The sequence below is a fragment of the Dama dama genome, unplaced genomic scaffold, assembly GCF_033118175.1.
Source record: "Dama dama isolate Ldn47 unplaced genomic scaffold, ASM3311817v1 ptg000126l, whole genome shotgun sequence".
NCBI classification, from domain to species: Eukaryota; Metazoa; Chordata; class Mammalia; order Artiodactyla; family Cervidae; genus Dama; species Dama dama.
The window spans coordinates 2,154,988-2,176,391 of NW_026870935.1; the positions used below are offsets into that span (position 1 = coordinate 2,154,988).

General features: G+C 38.0%; 1 protein-coding gene across 1 annotated transcript; it reads left to right on the forward strand.

Moving 5' to 3' along the window:
* Window positions 1–882: 882 nt before the first annotated feature.
* On the forward strand, window positions 883–2,804 carry LOC133053697 (zinc finger protein 322). Its single transcript, XM_061138220.1, has one exon. The coding sequence runs from the start codon at window positions 1,431–1,433 to the stop codon at window positions 2,637–2,639; it is 1,209 nt and encodes a 402-aa protein (XP_060994203.1). The 5' UTR covers window positions 883–1,430; the 3' UTR covers window positions 2,640–2,804.
* The last annotated feature ends 18,600 nt before the right edge of the window (window positions 2,805–21,404 follow it).

Sequence of the window (21,404 nt, forward strand, 5' to 3'; positions counted from 1 at the left end):
AGCATGAAGCGGTCTGAAAAATAGGAGGAGGAGGAAGTGGTGTTGAAAAACATGAAGAGCCTGCAAAGGTGTGAAATATATGAAGAGCTTCAAAATGTGTCAAATATATGAGGAGCATGAAACGGTCTGAAAAGTAGGAACAGCTTGAAACGGTGTTCAACAACATGAAGAGCCTGAAAAGGTGTGAAAAATGTGAAGAGCTTCAAAAAGTGTGAAATACATCAGGAGCATGAAACGGTCTGAAAATAGGAGGAGCATGATGCAGTGTTCAAAAACATTAGGAGCCTTAAATGGTGTGAAAAATACGAAGAGCTTCAAAAGGTGTCAAAAATATGAGGAGCATGAAATGATCTGAAAATCAAGAGGAGCATGAAGCGTTGTTCAAAAACCTGAAAAGCCTGAAATGGTGTGAAATATATGAAGAGCTTCAAAACGTGTCAATACTATGAGGAGCATGAAACGGTCTGAAAACAGGAGGAGCATGAAGCGGTGTTGAAAAACATGAAGAGCCTAAAAGGTGTGAACAATATGAAGAGCTTCAAAAGGTGTGAAGAATATGAAGAGCTTCAAAAGGTGTCAAATATATGAGGAGCATGAAACTGTCTGAAAAATAGGAGGAGCATGAAAGGTGTTTAAAAACATGAAGAGCCTGAAAAGATATGGAAAATATGAAGAGCTTCAAAAGGTGTCAAAAATATGAGGAGCATGAAACGGTCTGAAAAATAGAAGGAACATGAAACGGTGTTGAAAAACATGAAGAGCCTGTAAAGGTGTGAAAAATATGAAGAGCTTCAAAAGGTGTGAAAATTATGAGGAGCATGAAACGGTCTGAAAAATTGGAGGATAATGAAGCGGTGTCAAAAACAGGAAGAGCCTGCTTCCCAGCCAGGCTGAAAGGGCTCGGGAAGCTAGCTGGCCTTGTTGGCCCTTAAATCGCATACTGAATGGCCTGGCCCCAGCTACCCTCGCCGAGCCGCGCAAAGAAGGATGCTCCTGGCTCTCGTCGGCCTCCCAGGTTTGCTTTCTTTCTTTTCCCGAAGGTGGGCCCTTAGGTTCACCGTCCGGAGCCTGCGGCCGCCGGGAAAACCAAACCCCGAGTGTCCGGAGAGTAACCGGAAGTGCCCTCCCAGGCGGAGGGGCGGCGCCGGCTGCAGCCGGGGAGAGGGAAGAATTGAGTATTGTTAGTAACTATGGACTGGAGACCTTTTGGAGCCAAAAGGAAGACAGTCTTGAGTCTTTCTTGTTATGGGTTGTAAATACCACATAAAGAATAAGTGCATGTGATGCTGGAAACTTGTAGAGAGGAACTACTCATGACTGAAAGGCCTAAAACAGATGTATCTTTCAAGTTCTTATCGAGAAAATGACTATGAAGAAAATGATGGGTCAGGAAGACCAGTGGAAAACTCCCTAGGAGAGAGCCATAGAAAATGTACACTTCAGAAGAGAGAGAGAATCAGAGAACTCAAAAAAGGAAAATATATCATGTATGCCCTCAGAAGGGTAAAAAGATTTTTATTCATGTGCATGAGATTACTCAAATAGATGATCAGATATACCAGTGCCTTGAACGTGAGCAAAACTTTTGTGAAAACTTAGCTCTTATTATGTGTGAGAGAACCCACACTGGGGAGAAACCTTATAGATGTGATATGTGTGAGAAAACCTTCATCCAAAGCTCAGATCTTATTTCACATCAGAGGATCCACAGTTATGAGAAACCTTATAAATGTAGCAAATGTGAGAAGAGCTTTTGGCACCACTTAGCCCTTTCAGGACACCAGAGAACACATGCAGGTAAAAAATTCTATACATGTGATATCTGTGGCAAGAATTTTGGTCAGAGCTCTGATCTGCTTGTCCACCAGCGAAGCCATACAGGCGAGAAACCGTATCTGTGTAGTGAGTGTGATAAATGCTTCAGCCGAAGTACAAACCTCATAAGGCACCGAAGAACTCACACAGGTGAGAAACCATTTAAGTGTCTGGAGTGTGAAAAAGCTTTTAGTGGGAAATCCGATCTTATTAGCCACCAGAGAACTCATACTGGTGAAAGACCCTACAAATGTAGTAAGTGTGAGAAAAGTTACCGACACCGGTCAGCCTTCATTGTTCATAAAAGAGTACATACTGGGGAGAAGCCCTATAAGTGTGGTGCCTGTGAGAAATGCTTTGGCCAGAAATCAGACCTTATTGTACACCAGAGAGTCCACACAGGTGAGAAGCCGTATAAATGCTTGGAATGTATGAGAAGTTTTACCCGGAGTGCCAACCTCATCAGGCACCAGGCAACTCACACTCACACTTTTAAATGCCTTGAATATGAGAAGAGCTTCAGCTGTAGTTCAGACCTTATTGTACATCAAAGAATTCACATGGAAGAGAAACCGCATCAGTGGTCTGCATGTGAAAGTGGCTTCCTCCTAGGCATGGACTTCGTTGCCCAACAGAAAATGAGAACTCAGACAGAGGAGCTGCATTATAAATACAGTGTCTGTGATAAAAGCTTTCACCAGAGCTCAGCCCTTTTTCAACATCAGACAATCCACATCGGTGAAAAACCATATATCTGTAATGTGGCTGAGAAAGATCTTGAGCTCAGCCCTCCCCATGTATCAGAAGCCTCACAGATGTCTTGACCAGACAAGAAGTTATTATACCATAAACAAACAAACAAAAAAAGGTGTATTTACAATGTAAGAGAACTCATTTAAGATGGAGAACTCAAAGCAAATCTCAGATTTTCCTCAGAGCTCAGACTTTATTGGGGACCAGAAAATCTGCAGTTATAGGAACCTGAGAAATGGTTTGACCAGAGAGCTGTCTTTACAGAACCGTATCAATAACTCCAGTGAGAAACCTTACAAATGCCCTGAGTTTTTTGAAAACCTTCAGTCCAAGCTCATGTCTGATCACCCACAAGAGGATTTATACGGGTGGGAAGCTTACAAGTTTGGTGAATGTGAGAAAGCTCTCTAGCAATGCTCACCTCTCCTCATTCCAAGAGAATTCAGATCAGAGGACGATATTTTTTTAATGCCCTGTGAAACAGTGCTTCAGACAGTATGCACGCCTCATTGGACATCAGAAAGCCCCACTGGAAAGAAACCCCAGCAGTTGTGAAAAAAGCCTCTTAACATAACTGTGACTTTATTACCTATCAGAGAAGCCATACAGGTGAAAATTTGTGTATTTGCCTTGAATGTGGCAAAAGCATTAAGTGAAGAGCCTTCTTGGGTTTGCAACCCCCCCTCCCCCAAAAAAAGAAAATCTGATGAAGGACCTTATGAATGCTCTGAATGAGAAAACTTCTGTCAATGATCAGTTCTTGTACACCAGGGAACTTGTATAAGTGAAAGACCCTATAAGTAACCCTAAGTCTGGGGGAGAAAAAAAAATCCTTGCAGGAAATCTCTACCTTATTGGGCCCCAAAGAAACTACTCTGGAGAGCATTTTGTAGACCTCTATAGAGGTCTAACTGTGAACTGTGTACATTTAACAGGTATGAGAAGAACTGTTCTCATAGTTAGTTGACCCCTGTAGTAGAGATGACTTTTAATGGAGTCGACATGCAAACAGTTTTGTTTAGATACCCAGAAACTTGTTCTGGGAAGAGCTAGGGCAGGTCAGAGTAGGCCTGATGGGTTACTCAGGTAAAGATGCTTTTCTTTTATCTGAACCACTGAATGATTGCTTTACTTTCAGTTTTTAAAATTTGGAACTCTAATAAAAGAAAGGACTGTAATTGAAAAAAAAAAAAAAAAAAAAACAGGAAGAGCCTGAAAAGGTGTGAAAAATATGAGGAGCATGAAATGGTCTGAAAAATAGGAGGAGCATGAAACGGTGTTGAAAAACATGAAGAACAGGAAAAGGAGTGAAAAATATGATGGGCTTCAAAAGGTGTGAAAAATATGAGGAACATGAAGCTGTGTACAAAAACATGAAGAGCCTGAAAAGGAGTGAAAAATATGAAGAATTTCAAAAGGTGTGAAAAATATGAGGAGCATGAAACGGTCTGAAAATTAGGAGGAACATGAAGCGGTGTTGAAAAGCCTGTAGAGCCTGAAAAGGTGTGAAAAATATGTAGTGCTTCAAAAGGTGTCAAATTTACAAGTAGCATGAAACGGTGTTTAAAACTTGAAGAGCCTGAAAAGGTGTGAAGAATATGAAGAGCTTAAAAGGGGTGAAAAATATGAGGAGCATGAAACGGTCTGAAAAATAGGAGGAGCATGAAACGGTGTTGAAAACATGAAGAGCATGCAAAGGTGTGAAAAATATGAAGAGTTTCAAAAGGTATCAAAAATATGAAGAGCATGAAACGGTCTGAAAAATAGGAGGAGCATGAAACGGTGTTGAAAACATGAAGAGCCTGCAAAGGTGTGAAAAATATGAAGAGCTTCAAACGGTGTCAAAATTATGAGGAGCATGAAACGGTCTGAAAAATAGGAGGAGCATGAAACGGTGTTGAAAACATGAAGAGCCTGAAAAGGTGTGAAAAATATGAAGAGCTTCAAAAGGTGTCAAAAATATGAGGATCTCGAAACGGTGAAATTTTGGAGGAGCATGACGTGGTTTTGGAAAACATGAAGAGCCTGCAAAGGTGTGAAAAATATGAAGAGCTTCAAAAGGTGTGAAAAATATGAGGAGCATGATACAGTCTGAAATATAGGAGGAGCCTGAAACGGTGTTCAAAAACATGAAGACCCTGAAAAGGTGAGAAAAATATGAAGAGCTTCAAAAGGTGTGAAAATTATGAAGAGCTTCAAAAGGTGTCAAAAATAAAAGGAGCATGAAACGGTGAAAAATAGGAGGAGAATTAAACGGTGTTGAAAAACATGAAGAGCCTGAAATGGTGTGAAATATATGAAGAGATTCAAAAGGTGTCAAAAATATGAGGAGCATGAATCAATCTGAAAAATAGGAGGAACAAGAAGCAGTGTTCAAAAACATGATGAGCCTGAAAAGGTGTGAAAAATATGAAGAGTTTCAAAAGATGTCAAAATTATGAGGAGCATGAAAGGGTGTGAAAATAGGAGGAGCTTGAAGCGGTGTTGAAAAACATGAAGAGCCTGCAAAGGTGTGAAAAATACGAAGAGCTTCAAAAGGTGTCAAAAATATGAGGAGCTTGAAACGGTCTGAAAAATATGAGGAGCATGAAACGGTGTTCAAAAACATGAAGAGAGTGAAAAGGTGTGAAAAATATGAAAAGCTTGAAAAGGTGTGAAAAATATGGGAGCAGGAAACGGTCTGAAAAAGAGGAGGAGGATTAAGCGGTGTTCAAAAACATGAAGAGCCTGAAAAGGTGTGAAAAATATGAAGAGCTTCAAAAGGTGTGAAAAATATGAGGAGCATGAAACGGTCTGAAAAATAGGAGGAGCATGAAGCGGTGTTGAAAAACATGAAGAGACTGAAAAGGTTTGAAAAATATGAAGAGCTTCAAAATGTGTGAAAAATATGAAGAGCTTCAAAAGGTGTTAAAAATATGAGGCGCATGAAACGGTCTGAAAAATAGGAGGAGCATGAAGCGGTGTTGAAAAACATGAAGAGCATGAAAACGTTTGAAAAATATGAAGAGCTTCAAAAGGTGTCAAATATATGAGGAGCATGGAACGGTCTGAAAAATAGGAGGAGCATGAAGCGGTGTTCAAAAACATGAAGACCCTGAAAAGGTGTGAAAATTATGAAGAGATTCAAAAGGTATCAAAAATATGAAGAACATGAAACGGTCTGAAAAATAGGAGGAGCATGAAGCTGTGTTGAAAAACATGAAGAGCCTGAAAAGGTGTGAAAAATATGAAGAGCTTCAAAAGGTGTCAAAAATATGAGGAGTATGAAACGGTCTGAAATACAGGAGGTGCATGAAGCGGATTTGAAAAACATGAAGAGTCTGAAAAGGTGTGAAAAATATGAAGAGCTTCAAAAGGTGTCAAAAATATGAGGAGCTCGAAACGGTGAAATTTTGGAGGAGCATGAAGTGGTTTTGGAAAACATGAAGAGCCTGCAAAGGTGTGAAAAATATTAAGAGCTTCAAAAGGTGTCAGAAATATGAGGAGCATGAAACGCTATGAAAAATAGGACAAGCATGAAATGGTGTTGAAAACATGAAGAGCCTGAAAAGGTGTGAAAAATATGAAGAGTTTCAAAAGGTATCAAAAATATGAAGAGCATGAAATGATCTGAAAATAGGAGGAGCATGAAGCGGTGTTCAAAAACATGAAGAGCTTGAAGAGGTGTGAAAAATATGAAGAGCTGCAAAACGTGTCAAAAATATGAGGAGTGTGAAACGATCTGAAAAATAGGAGGAGCATGAAACGGTGTTCAAAAACATGAATAAACTGAAAAGTTGTGAAAAATATGAAGAGCTTCAAAACATGTCAAAAATATGAGGAGCATGAAACGGTCTCAAAAATAGGAGGAACATGAAGCAGTGTTCAAACACATGAAGAGCCTGAAATTGTGTGAAAAATATGAAAACCTTCAAAAGGTGTAAAAATTATGAGGAGCAGGAAACGGTCTGAAAAATAGGAGTAACATGATGCGGTGTTCAAAAATATGAAGAGCCTGAAAAGGTGTGAAAAATATGAAGAGCTTCAAAAGGTGTCAAAAATATGAAGAGCTTCAAAAGGTGTCAAAAATATGAGGAGCATGAAGCGTTCTGAAATATAGGAGGAGCAAGAAGCGTTCTGAAAAATAGGAGGAGCATGAAGCGGTCTGAAAAATAGGAGGAGTATGAAGCGGTGTTCAAAAACATGAAGAGCCTGAAAAGGTGTGAAATATATGAAGAGCTTCAAAAGGTGTGCAATACAAGGGGAGCATGAAACAACCTTAAAAACAGGACGAGCATGAAGCTGTGTTCAAAAACATGAGAGCCTGAAAAGGTGTGAAAAATATGAAGAGATTCAAAAGGTGTCAAAAATATGAGGAGCAAGAAACGATCTGAAAAATTGGAGGAGCATGAAGCGGTGCTCAAAAATATGAAGAACCTGAAAAGGTGTGAAAAATATGAAGAGCTTCAAAAGGTGTCAAAAATGAGAGGAGCATGAAGCGGTCTGAAAAATAGGAGGAGGAGGAAGTGGTGTTGAAAAACATGAAGAGCCTGCAAAGGTGTGAAATATATGAAGAGCTTCAAAATGTGTCAAATATATGAGGAGCATGAAACGGTCTGAAAAGTAGGAACAGCTTGAAACGGTGTTCAAAAACATGAAGAGCCTGAAAAGGTGTGAAAAATGTGAAGAGCTTCAAAAAGTGTGAAATACATCAGGAGCATGAAACGGTCTGAAAATAGGAGGAGCATGATGCAGTGTTCAAAAACATTAGGAGCCTTAAATGGTGTGAAAAATACGAAGAGCTTCAAAAGGTGTCAAAAATATGAGGAGCATGAAATGATCTGAAAATCAAGAGGAGCATGAAGCGTTGTTCAAAAACCTGAAAAGCCTGAAAAGTTGTGAAATATATGAAGAGCTTCAAAACGTGTCAATACTATGAGGAGCATGAAACGGTCTGAAAACAGGAGGAGCATGAAGCGGTGTTGAAAAACATGAAGAGCCTAAAAGGTGTGAACAATATGAAGAGCTTCAAAAGGTGTGAAGAATATGAAGAGCTTCAAAAGGTGTCAAATATATGAGGAGCATGAAACTGTCTGAAAAATAGGAGGAGCATGAAAGGTGTTTAAAAACATGAAGAGCCTGAAAAGATATGGAAAATATGAAGAGCTTCAAAAGGTGTCAAAAATATGAGGAGCATGAAACGGTCTGAAAAATAGAAGGAGCATGAAACGGTGTTGAAAAACATGAAGAGCCTGTAAAGGTGTGAAAAATATGAAGAGCTTCAAAAGGTGTGAAAATTATGAGGAGCATGAAACGGTCTGAAAAATTGGAGGATAATGAAGCGGTGTCAAAAACAGGAAGAGCCTGAAAAGGTGTGAAAAATATGAGGAGCATGAAATGGTCTGAAAAATAGGAGGAGCATGAAACGGTGTTGAAAAACATGAAGAACAGGAAAAGGAGTGAAAAATATGATGGGCTTCAAAAGGTGTGAAAAATATGAGGAACATGAAGCTGTGTACAAAAACATGAAGAGCCTGAAAAGGAGTGAAAAATATGAAGAATTTCAAAAGCTGTGAAAAATATGAGGAGCATGAAACGGTCTGAAAAATAGGAGGAACATGAAGCGGTGTTGAAAAGCCTGTAGAGCCTGAAAAGGTGTGAAAAATATGTAGTGCTTCAAAAGGTGTCAAATTTACAAGTAGCATGAAACGGTGTTTAAAACTTGAAGAGCTTGAAAAGGTGTGAAGAATATGAAGAGCTTAAAAGGGGTGAAAAATATGAGGAGCATGAAACGGTCTGAAAAATAGGAGGAGCATGAAACGGTGTTGAAAACATGAAGAGCATGCAAAGGTGTGAAAAATATGAAGAGTTTCAAAAGGTATCAAAAATATGAAGAGCATGAAACGGTCTGAAAAATAGGAGGAGCATGAAACGGTGTTGAAAACATGAAGAGCCTGCAAAGGTGTGAAAAATATGAAGAGCTTCAAACGGTGTCAAAATTATGAGGAGCATGAAACGGTCTGAAAAATAGGAGGAGCATGAAACGGTGTTGAAAACATGAAGAGCCTGAAAAGGTGTGAAAAATATGAAGAGCTTCAAAAGGTGTCAAAAATATGAGGATCTCGAAACGGTGAAATTTTGGAGGAGCATGACGTGGTTTTGGAAAACATGAAGAGCCTGCAAAGGTGTGAAAAATATGAAGAGCTTCAAAAGGTGTGAAAAATATGAGGAGCATGATACAGTCTGAAATATAGGAGGAGCCTGAAACGGTGTTCAAAAACATGAAGACCCTGAAAAGGTGAGAAAAATATGAAGAGCTTCAAAAGGTGTGAAAATTATAAAGAGCTTCAAAAGGTGTCAAAAATAAAAGGAGCATGAAACGGTGAAAAATAGGAGGAGAATTAAACGGTGTTGAAAAACATGAAGAGCCTGAAATGGTGTGAAATATATGAAGAGATTCAAAAGGTGTCAAAAATATGAGGAGCATGAATCAATCTGAAAAATAGGAGGAGCAAGAAGCAGTGTTCAAAAACATGATGAGCCTGAAAAGGTGTGAAAAATATGAAGAGTTTCAAAAGATGTCAAAATTATGAGGAGCATGAAAGGGTGTGAAAATAGGAGGAGCTTGAAGCGGTGTTGAAAAACATGAAGAGCCTGCAAAGGTGTGAAAAATACGAAGAGCTTCAAAAGGTGTCAAAAATATGAGGAGCTTGAAACGGTCTGAAAAATATGAGGAGCATGAAACGGTGTTCAAAAACATGAAGAGACTGAAAAGGTGTGAAAAATATGAAAAGCTTGAAAAGGTGGGAAAAATATGGGAGCAGGAAACGGTCTGAAAAAGAGGAGGAGGATTAAGCGGTGTTCAAAAACATGAAGAGCCTGAAAAGGTGTGAAAAATATGAAGAGCTTCAAAAGGTGTGAAAAATATGAGGAGCATGAAACGGTCTGAAAAATAGGAGGAGCATGAAGCGGTGTTGAAAAACATGAAGAGACTGAAAAGGTTTGAAAAATATGAAGAGCTTCAAAATGTGTGAAAAATATGAAGAGCTTCAAAAGGTGTTAAAAATATGAGGCGCATGAAACGGTCTGAAAAATAGGAGGAGCATGAAGCGGTGTTGAAAAACATGAAGAGCATGAAAACGTGTGAAAAATATGAAGAGCTTCAAAAGGTGTCAAATATATGAGGAGCATGGAACGGTCTGAAAAATAGGAGGAGCATGAAGCGGTGTTGAAAAACATGAAGAGCCTGAAAAGGTGTGAAAAATATGAAGAGCTTCAAAAGGTGTCAAAAATATGAGGAGCATGAAACGGTCTGAAATACAGGAGGTGCATGAAGCGGATTTGAAAAACATGAAGAGTCTGAAAAGGTGTGAAAAATATAAAGAGCTTCAAAAGGTGTCAAAAATATGAGGAGCTCGAAACGGTGAAATTTTGGAGGAGCATGAAGTGGTTTTGGAAAACATGAAGAGCCTGCAAAGGTGTGAATAATATTAAGAGCTTCAAAAGGTGTCAGAAATATGAGGAGCATGAAACGCTATGAAAAATAGGACAAGCATGAAATGGTGTTGAAAACATGAAGAGCCTGAAAAGGTGTGAAAAATATGAAGAGTTTCAAAAGGTATCAAAAATATGAAGAGCATGAAATGATCTGAAAAATAGGAGGAGCATGAAGAGGTGTTCAAAAACATGAAGAGCTTGAAGAGGTGTGAAAAATATGAAGAGCTGCAAAACGTGTCAAAAATATGAGGAGTGTGAAACGATCTGAAAAATAGGAGGAGCATGAAGCGGTTTTGAAAAAGATGAAAAGCGTAAAAAGGTGTCAAAAATGTGAAGAGTTTCAAAAGGTGTCAAAAATATGAGGAACATGAAACGGTCTGAAAAATAGGAGGAGCATGAAGCGGTGTTGAAAATCATGAAGAGCCTGAAAAGGTGTGAAATATATGAAAAGCTTCAAAAGTAGTGAAAAATATGAAGAGCTTCAAAAGGTGTCAAAATGAGATGAGCATGAAACGGTCTGAAAAATAGGAGGAGCATGAAGTGGTGTTGAAAAAAATGAAAATCATGAAAAGGTGGGAAATATATGAAGAGCTTCAAAAGCTGTCCAAAATATGAGGAGAATGAAACGGTTTCCAAAATAGGAGGAGCATGAAATGGTGTTCAAAAACATGAAGAGCCTGAAAAGGTGTGAAAAATATGAAGAGCTTCAAAAGGTGTGAAATACATGAGAAGGATTAAACGGTCTGAAAAATAGGAGGAGCATGAAATGGTGATCAAAAACATGAAGAGCCTGAAAAGTTGTGAAATATATGAGGAGCATGAAGCGGTCTGAAAAATAGGAGGAGCATGAAGTGGTGTTGAAAAACATGAAGAGCCTGAAAAGGTGTGAAAAATAAGAAGAGCTTAAAAATGTGTCAAATATATGAGGAGCATTAAACGGTCTGAAAAATAGGAGGAGCATGAAACGGTGTTCAAAAACATGAAGAGCCTCAAAAAGTGTGAAAAATATGAAGAGATTCAAAACGTGCCAAAAATATGAGGAGCATGAAACGGTCTGAAAAATAGAATCAGCATGAAGCGCTGTTGAAAAACCTTAAGAGCCAGAAAACGTGTGAAAAATATGAAGAGCTTCAAAAGGTCTGAAAAATATGAAGAGCTTCAAAAGGTGTCAAAAATTAGATGAGCATGAAACGGTGTGAAAAATAGGAGGAGCATGAAATGGTGATGAAAAAAATTAAGAGCCTGAAAAGGTGTGAAAAATATGAAAAGCTTCAAAAGGTGTCCAAAATATGAGGAGAATGAAACGGTTTCCAAAATAGGAGGAGCATGAAATGGTGTTCAAAAACATGAAGAGCATGAAAAGGTGTGAAAAATATGAAGAGCGTCAAAAGGTGTCAAAAATGAGGAGAATGAAACGGTTTCCAAAATAGGAGGAGCATGAAATGGTGTTCAAAAACATGAAGAGCATGAAAAGGTGTGAAAAATATGAAGAGCGTCAAAAGGTGTCAAAAATATGAGGAGAATGAAACGGTTTCCAAAATAGGAGGAGCATGAAATGGTGATGAAAAAAATGAAAAGCATGAAAAGGTGTGAAATATATGAAGAGCTTCAAAAGCTGTCCAAAATATGAGGAGAATGAAACGGTTTCCAAAATAGGAGGAGCATGAAATGGTGTTCAAAAACATGAAGAGCATGAAAAGGTGTGAAAAATATGAAGAGCTTCAAAAGGTGTCAAAAATGAGGAGCATGAAACGGTCTGAAAAATAGGAGGAGCATGAAGCGGTGTTGAGGAACTTGAAGAGCCTGAAAACGTGTGAAAAATATGAAGAACTTCAAAAGGTGTGAAAAATATGAAGAGCTTCAAAATGTGTCAAAAATATGAAAAGCATGAAACGGTGTGAAAAATAGGAGGATCATGAAGCGGTGTTCAAAAACATGAAGAGCCTGAAAAGATTTGAAAGATATGAAGAGCTTCAAAAGGTGTCAAAAATATGAGGAGCATGAAACGGTCTGAAAAATAGGAGGAGCATGAAACGGTGATCAAAAACATGAAGAGCCTGAAAAGGTGTGAAAAATATGAAGAGCTTCAAAAGGTGTGAAATACATGAGGAGCATGAAACGGTCTGAAAAATATGAGATGCATGAAGTTCTGTGGAAAAACATGAAGAGACTGAAAAGGTGTGAAAAATATGAAGAGCTTCAAAAGGTGTGAAATACATGAGGAGCACGAAACAGTCTGAAAAATAGGAGGAGCATGAAGCGGTGTTGAAAAATATGAAGAGCATGAAAAGGTGTGAAAAATATGAAGAGCTTCAAAATGTGTGAAAATATGAAGAGCATCAAAAGGTGTTAAAAATATGAGGCGCATGAAACGGTCTGAAAAATAGGAGGAGCATGAAGCGGTGTTGAAAAACATGAAGAGCATGAAAACGTTTGAAAAATATGAAGAGCTTCAAAAGGTGTCAAATATATGAGGAGCATGGAACGGTCTGAAAAATAGGAGGAGCATGAAGCGGTGTTCAAAAACATGAAGACCCTGAAAAGGTGTGAAAATTATGAAGAGATTCAAAAGGTATCAAAAATATGAAGAACATGAAACGGTCTGAAAAATAGGAGGAGCATGAAGCTGTGTTGAAAAACATGAAGAGCCTGAAAAGGTGTGAAAAATATGAAGAGCTTCAAAAGGTGTCAAAAATATGAGGAGCATGAAACGGTCTGAAATACAGGAGGTGCATGAAGCGGATTTGAAAAACATGAAGAGTCTGAAAAGGTGTGAAAAATATGAAGAGCTTCAAAAGGTGTCAAAAATATGAGGAGCTCGAAACGGTGAAATTTTGGAGGAGCATGAAGTGGTTTTGGAAAACATGAAGAGCGTGCAAAGGTGTGAAAAATATTAAGAGCTTCAAAAGGTGTCAGAAATATGAGGAGCATGAAACGCTATGAAAAATAGGACAAGCATGAAATGGTGTTGAAAACATGAAGAGCCTGAAAAGGTGTGAAAAATATGAAGAGTTTCAAAAGGTATCAAAAATATGAAGAGCATGAAATGATCTGAAAAATAGGAGGAGCATGAAGCGGTGTTCAAAACATGAAGAGCTTGAAGAGGTGTGAAAAATATGAAGAGCTGCAAAACGTGTCAAAAATATGAGGAGTGTGAAACGATCTGAAAAATAGGAGGAGCATGAAGCGGTTTTGAAAAAGATGAAAAGCGTAAAAAGGTGTCAAAAATGTGAAGAGGTTCAAAAGGTGTCAAAAATATGAGGAACATGAAACGGTCTGAAAAATAGGAGGAGCATGAAGCGGTGTTGAAAATCATGAAGAGCCTGAAAAGTTGTCAAATATATGAGGAGCATGAAGCGGTCTGAAAAATATGAGGAGCATGAAACGGTCTGAAAAATAGAATCAGCATGAAGCGGTGTTGAAAAACCTTAAGAGCCAGAAAACGTGTGAAAAATATGAAGAGCTTCAAAAGGTGTGAAAAATATGAAGAGCTTCAAAAGTTGTCAAAAATTAGATGAGCAAGAAACGGTGTGAAAAATAGGAGGAGCAAGAAATGGTGTTGACAAAATGAAGAGCCTGAAAAGGTGTGAAACATATGAAAAGCTTCAAAAGGTGTCAAATATATGAGGAGCATGAAACGGTCTGAAAAATAGGAGGAGCATGAAATGGTGTTGAAAAACATGAAAAGCCTGAAAAGGTGTGAAAAATATGAAGAGCTTCAAAAGGTGTTAACAATATGAGGAGCATGAAAAGTTCTGAAAAACAGGAGGAGCATGAGGCGGTGTTCAAAAACTTGAAGAGCCTGAAAAGGTGTGAGAAATATGAAGAGCTTCAAAAGGTGTGAAATACATGAGGAGCATGAAACTCTCTGCAAAATACGAGCAGCATGAACCGGTGTTCAAAAACATGAAGAGACTGAAAAGGTGTGAAAAATGTAAAGATCTTCAAAACGTGTGAAAAATATGAGGAGCATGAAACAGTCTTAAAAATAGGAGGAGCAAGAAGTAGTGTTGAAAAACATGAAGAGCTTGAAAAGGTGTGAAAAATATGAAGAGCTTCAAAAGGTGTCAAAAATATGAGGAGCATGAAACACTCTGAAAATAGGAGGAGCATGAGGCGGTGATGTAAAACATGAAGAGCCTGAAAAGGTGTGAAAAATATGAAGAGCTTCAAAAGGTTCAAAAATATGAGGAGCATGAAACAGTCTGAAAAATAGGAGGAGTATGAAGCGGTGTTGAAAAACATGAAGAGCCTGAAAAGATGTGAAAAATATGAAGAGCTTCAAAAGATGTGAAATACATGAGGAGCATTAAACGGTCTGAAAAATTGGAGGAGCATGAAGCGGTGTTGAAAAACATGAAGAGCTTGAGAAGGTGTGAAAAATATGAAGAGCTTCAAAAGGTGTTAAACTTATGAGGATCATGAAACAGTCTGAAAAATATGAGGAGAATGATGCGGTGTTGTAAAACATGAAGAACCTGAAAAGGTGTGAAAAATATGAATAGCTTCAAAAGGTGTCAAAAATATGAGGAGCATGAAATGGTCTGAAAAATAGGAGGAACATGAAACGGTGTTGAATAATATGAAGAGCCTGAAAATTTGTGAAAAATATGAAGAGCTTCAGAGGGTGTGAAATACATGAGGAGAATGAAACGGTCTGTAAAATAGGATTAGCATGAAGCGGTGTTGAAAATCATGAAGAGCCTGAAAAGGTGTGAAAAATATGAAGAGCTTCAAAAGATGTGAAAAATAGGAGGAGCATGAAGTGGTGCTCAAAAACATGAAGAGCCTGAAAAGGTGTGAAAAATAAGAAGAGCTTCAAAATGTGTGAAAAATATGAGGAGCATGAAACGGTCTGAAAAATAGGAGGAGAATGAAACGGTGTTCAAAACATGAAGAGACTGAAAAGTTGTGAAAAATATGAAGAGCTTCAAAAGGTGTCAAAAATATGAGGAGCATGATTCTGTCTGAAATATAGGAGGCGCATGAAACGGTGTTGAAAAACATGAAGAGCCTGAAGAAGTGTGAAAAATATGAAGAGCTTCAAAACATGTCAAAAATATGAGGAGCATGAAACGGTCTGAAAAATAGGAGGAGCAAGAAGCGGTGTTGAAAAACATGAAGTGCCTGAAAAGGTATCAAAAATATGAAGAGATTCAAAGGGTGTGAAAAATATGAGGAGCTTGAAACGGTCTGAAAAATAGGAGGAGCATGAAACGGTGTTGAAAAACATGAAGTGCCTGAAAAGGTGTCAAAAATATGAAGAGCTTCAAAAGGTGTGAAAAATATGAGGAGCTTGAAACGGTCTGAAAAATAGGAGGAGCATGAAACGGTGTTCAAAAACATGAAGAAACTGAAAAGTTGTGAAAAATATGAAGAGCTTCAAAACATGTCAAAAATATGAGGAGCATGAAACGGTCTCAAAAATAGGAGGAACATGAAGCAGTGTTCAAACACATGAAGAGCCTGAAATTGTGTGAAAAATATGAAAACCTTCAAAAGGTGTCAAAATTATGAGGAGCAGGAAACGGTCTGAAAAATAGGAGTAACATGATGAGGTGTTCAAAAATATGAAGAGCCTGAAAAGGTGTGAAAAATATGAAGAGCTTCAAAAGGTGTCAAAAATATGAAGAGCTTCAAAAGGTGTCAAAAATATGAGGAGCATGAAGCGTTCTGAAATATAGGAGGAGAAAGAAGCGTTCTGAAAAATAGGAAGAGCATGAAGCGGTCTGAAAAATAAGAGGAGCATGAAGCGGTGTTCAAAAACATGAAGAGCCTGAAAAGGTGTGAAATATATGAAGAGCTTCAAAGGTGTGCAATACAAGGGGAGCATGAAACAACCTTAAAAACAGGACGAGCATGAAGCTGTGTTCAAAAACATGAGAGCCTGAAAAGGTGTGAAAAATATGAAGAGATTCAAAAGGTGTCAAAAATATGAGGAGCAAGAAACGATCTGAAAAATTGGAGGAGCATGAAGCGGTGCTCAAAAATATGAAGAACCTGAAAAGGTGTGAAAAATATGAAGAGCTTCAAAAGGTGTCAAAAATGAGAGGAGCATGAAGCGGTCTGAAAAATAGGAGGAGGAGGAAGTGGTGTTGAAAAACATGAAGAGCCTGCAAAGGTGTGAAATATATGAAGAGCTTCAAAATGTGTCAAATATATGAGGAGCATGAAACGGTCTGAAAAGTAGGAACAGCTTGAAACGGTGTTCAAAAACATGAAGAGCCTGAAAAGGTGTGAAAAATGTGAAGAGCTTCAAAAAGTGTGAAATACATCAGGAGCATGAAACGGTCTGAAAATAGGAGGAGCATGATGCAGTGTTCAAAAACATTAGGAGCCTTAAATGGTGTGAAAAATACGAAGAGCTTCAAAAGGTGTCAAAAATTTGTGGAGCATTAAACGATCTGAAAAATACGAGGAGCATGAAGTGGTGTTCAAAAACATGAAGAGCATGAAAAGGTGTGAAAAATATGAAGAGCTTCAAAAGGTGACAAAAATATGAGGAGCATGAAACTGTCTGAAAATAGGAGGAGCATGAAACCGTGTTCAAAAACATGAAGAGTATGAAAAGTTGTGAAAAATAAGAAGTCTTCAAAAGGTGTGAAAAATATGAAGAGCTTCAAAAGATGTCATAAATGAGATGAGCATGAAACGGTCTGAAAAATAGGAGGAGCATGAAGTGGTGTTCAAAAAAATGACGAGCCTGAAAAGGTGTGAAAAATAGGAAAAGCCTCAAAATGTGTCAAAAATATGAGGAGCATGAAACGGTCTGAAAAATTGCAGGAGCATGAAGCGGTGTTGAAAAACATGAAGAGTCAGAAAACGTGTGAAAATATGAAGAGCTTCAAAAATAGGAAAAATATTAAGAGCTTCAAAGTTGTGAAAAATATGAAGAGCTTCAAAAGGTGTCAAAAATGAGCTGAGCATGAAACGGTCTGAAAAATTGGAGGAGCATCAAGCGGTGTTGAAAATCATGAAGAGGCTGAAAAGGTGTGAAAAATATGAGGAGCATGAAACAGTGTTGAAAAACCTGAAGAGCCTGAAAAGGGGTGAAAAACATGAAGTGTTTCAAAAGGATTCAACAATATGAGGAGCATGAAACAGTCTGAAATTTAAGAAGAGCATGAAACGGTGTTGAAGAACATGAAGAGCCTGAAAATGTGTGAAAAATATGAAGAGCTTCAAAACCTGCCAAAAATATGAGGACCATGAAACAGTCTGAAAAATACGAGGATCATGAAGTGATGTTGAAAAACATGAAGAGCCTGAAAAGGTGTGAAAAATATGAAGAGCTTCAAAAGGTGTGAAAAATATGAGGAGCATGAATCGGTCTGAAAAATAGGAGGAGCATGAAGCAGTATTGAAAAACATGAAGAGCCTGAAAAGTTGTGAAAAATATGAGGAGCATGAAACGGTCTGAAATATAGGTGGAGTATGAAGCGGTGTTCAAAAACATGAAGAGCCTGAAGAGGTGTGAAAAATATGAAGAGCTTCAAAAGGTGTGAAAAATATGAAGAGCTTCAAACATTGTGAAAAATATGAGGAGCATGATACTGTTCTGAAAAATAGGAGCAGCATAAAGCGGTGTTAAAAACATGAAGAGCGTGAAAATGTGTGAAATATATGAAGAGCTTTAAAAAGTGTCAAAAATATGAGGAGCATGAAACGAACTGAAATATACGAGGAGCATGAAACGGTATGGAAAAACATGAAGAAAGGGAAAGGAGTGAAAAATATGATGAGATTCAAAAGGTGTGAAGAATATGAGGAACATGAAGCGGTGTTCAAAATCATGAAGAGCTTGAAAAGGTGTGAAATATATGAAGAGGTTCAAAGGTGTGAAAAATAGGAGGAGCATGAAGCGGTGTTGAAAAACATGAAGAGCCTGAAAATTTGTGAAATATATGAAGAGCTTCAAAAGGTGTCAAAAATATGAGGAGCATGAAATGATCTGAAAATCAAGAGGAGCATGAAGCGGTGTTCAAAAACCTGAAAAGCCTGAAAAGGTGTGAAATATATGAAGAGCTTCAAAAGGTGTCAATACTATGAGGAGCATGAAACGGTGTGAAAACAGGAGGAGCATGAAGCGGTGTTGAAAAACATGAAGAGCCTAAAAGGTGTGAACAATATGAAGAGCTTCAAAAGGTGTGAAGAATATGAAGAGCTTCAAAAGGTGTCAAATATATGAGGAGCATGAAACTGTCTGAAAAATAGGAGGAGCATGAAAGGTGTTGAAAAACATGAAGAGCCTGAAAAGCTATGGAAAATATGAAGAGCTTCAAAAGGTGTCAAAAATATGAGGAGCATGAAACGGTCTGAAAAATAGGAGGAGCATGAAACGGTGTTGAAAGACATGAAGAGCCTGTAAAGGTGTGAAAAATATGAAGAGCTTCAAAAGGTGTGAAAATTATGAGGAGCATGAAACGGTCTGAAAAATTGGAGGATAATGAAGCGGTGTCAAAAACAGGAAGAGCCTGAAAAGGTGTGAAAAATATGAGGAGCATGATACATTCTGAAATATAGGAGGAGCCTGAAACGGTGTTCAAAAACATGAAGACCCTGAAAAGGTGAGAAAAATATGAAGAGCTTCAAAAGGTGTGAAAATTATGAAGAGCTTCAAAAATTGTCAAAAATAAAAGGAGCATGAAACGGTCTGAAAAATAGGAGGAGAATTAAACGGTGTTGAAAAACATGAAGAGCCTGAAATGGTGTGAAATATATGAAGAGATTCAAAAGGTGTCAAAAATATGAGGAGCATGAATCAATCTGAAAAATAGGAGGAGCAAGAAGCAGTGTTCAAAAACATGATGAGCCTGAAAAGGTGTGAAAAATATGAAGAGTTTAAAAAGATGTCAAAATTAGGAGGAGCATGAAAGGGTGTGAAAATAGGAGGAGCATGAAGCGGTGTTGAAAAACATGAAGAGCCTGCAAAGGTGTGAAAAATACGAAGAGCTTCAAAAGGTGTCAAAAATATGAGGAGCTTGAAACGGTCTGAAATATATGAGGAGCATGAAACGGTGTTCAAAAACATGAAGAGAGTGAAAAGGTGTGAAAAATATGAAAAGCTTGAAAAGGTGTGAAAAATATGGGAGCAGGAAACGGTCTGAAAAATAGGAGGAGGATTAAGCGGTGTTCAAAAACATGAAGAGCCTGAAAAGGTGTGAAAAATATGAAGAGCTTCAAAAGGTGTGAAAAATATGAGGAGTATGAAACGGTCTGAAAAATAGGAGGAGCATGAAGCGGTGTTGAAAAACATGAAGAGACTGAAAAGGTTTGAAAAATATGAAGAGCTTCAAAATGTGTGAAAATATGAAGAGCTTCAAAAGGTGTTAAAAATATGAGGCGCATGAAACGGTCTGAAAAATAGGAGGAGCATGAAGCGGTGCTGAAAAACATGAAGAGCATGAAAACGTGTGAAAAATATGAAGAGCTTCAAAAGGTGTCAAATATATGAGGAGCATGGAACGGTCTGAAAAATAGGAGGAGCATGAAGCGGTGTTCAAAAACATGAAGACCCTGAAAAGGTGTGAAAATTATGAAGAGATTCAAAAGGTATCAAAAATATGAAGAACATGAAACGGTCTGAAAAATAGGAGGAGCATGAAGCTGTGTTGAAAAACATGAAGAGCCTGAAAAGCTGTGAAAAATATGAAGAGCTTCAAAAGGTGTCAAAAATATGAGGAGCATGAAACGGTCTGAAATACAGGAGGTGCATGAAGCGGATTTGAAAAACATGAAGAGTCTGAAAAGGTGTGAAAAATATGAGGAGCTTCAAAAGGTGTCAAAAATATGAGGAGCTCGAAACGGTGAAATTTTGGAGGAGCATGAAGTGGTTTTGGAAAACATGAAGAGCCTGCAAAGGTGTGAAAAATATGAAGAGCTTCAAAAGGTGTCAGAAATATGAGGAGCATGAAACGCTATGAAAAATAGGACAAGCATGAAATGGTGTGGAAAAACATGAAGAGCCTGAAAATTTGTGAAATATATGAAGAGCTTCAAAAGGTGTCAAAAATATGAGGAGCATGAAATGATCTGAAAATCAAGAGGAGCATGAAGCGGTGTTCAAAAACCTGAAAAGCCTGAAAAGGTGTGAAATATATGAAGAGCTTCAAAAGGTGTCAATACTATGAGGAGCATGAAACGGTCTGAAAACAGGAGGAGCATGAAGCGGTGTTGAAAAACATGAAGAGCCTAAAAGGTGTGAACAATATGAAGAGCTTCAAAAGGTGTGAAGAATATGAAGAGCTTCAAAAGGTGTGAAAAATATGAGGAGCATGAAACGGTCTGAAATATAGGAGGAGCATGAAGCGGTGTTGAAAAAAATTAAGAGCCTGAAAAGGTGTCAAAATTATGAAGAGCTTCAAAAGGTCTCAAAAATTTGAGGAGCAAGAAACGGTCTGAAAAATAGGAGGCTCATTAAACGGTGTTGAATAATATGAAATGCCTGAAAAAGTGTGAAAAATATGAAGAGCTTCAAAAGGTGTCAATAATATGAGGTGCATGAAACAGTCTGAAAATTAGGAGGAGCATGAAACGGTGTTGAAAAACATGAAGAGCCTGAAAAAGTGTGAAAAATATGAAGAGCTTCAAAACGTGTCAAACATATGAGGAGCATGAAATGGTCTGAAAAATAGGAGCACCATGAAGCAGTGTTGAAAAACATGAAGAGCCTGAAAAGGTGTGAGAAATATGAAGAGCTTCAAGGGTGTTAAAATTAGGAGGAGCATAAAACGGTCTGAAAAATAGGAGGAGCATGAAGCGGTGTTGAAAAACATGAAGAGCCTGAAACGATGTGAAAAATATGAAGAGCTTCAAAAGGTTTCAAAAATATGAGGTGCATGAAACATTCTGAAAAAAAACAGGGGCATGAAGCAGACGTCAAAAATATGAAGATCCTGAAAAGGTGTGAAAAATATGAAGAGCTTCAAAAGGTCTCAAAAATATGAGGAGCATGAAACGGTCAGAAAAATAGGAGCAGCATGAAGCGGTGGTCAAAAATATGAAGAGCCTGAAAAGGTTTGAAAAATACGAAGAGCTTCAAAAGGTGTCAAAAATATGAGGAGCAAGAAAGATTCTGAAAAATACGATGAGAATTAAGCGGTGTTGAAACACATGAAGAGCCTGAAAAAGTGTGAAAAATATGAAGAGCTTAAAAAGGTGTCAAAAATATGAGGAGCATGAAACGGTCTGAAAAACAGGAGGAGCATGAAGCGGTCCTCAAATACATGAAGAGACTGAAAAGGTGTGAAAAATATGCAAAGCTTAAAAAGGAGACAAAATTATGAGGAGCATAAAACTGTCTGAAAAATACGAGGAGCATGAACCGGTGGTCAAAAACATGAAGAGCCTGAACAGGTGTG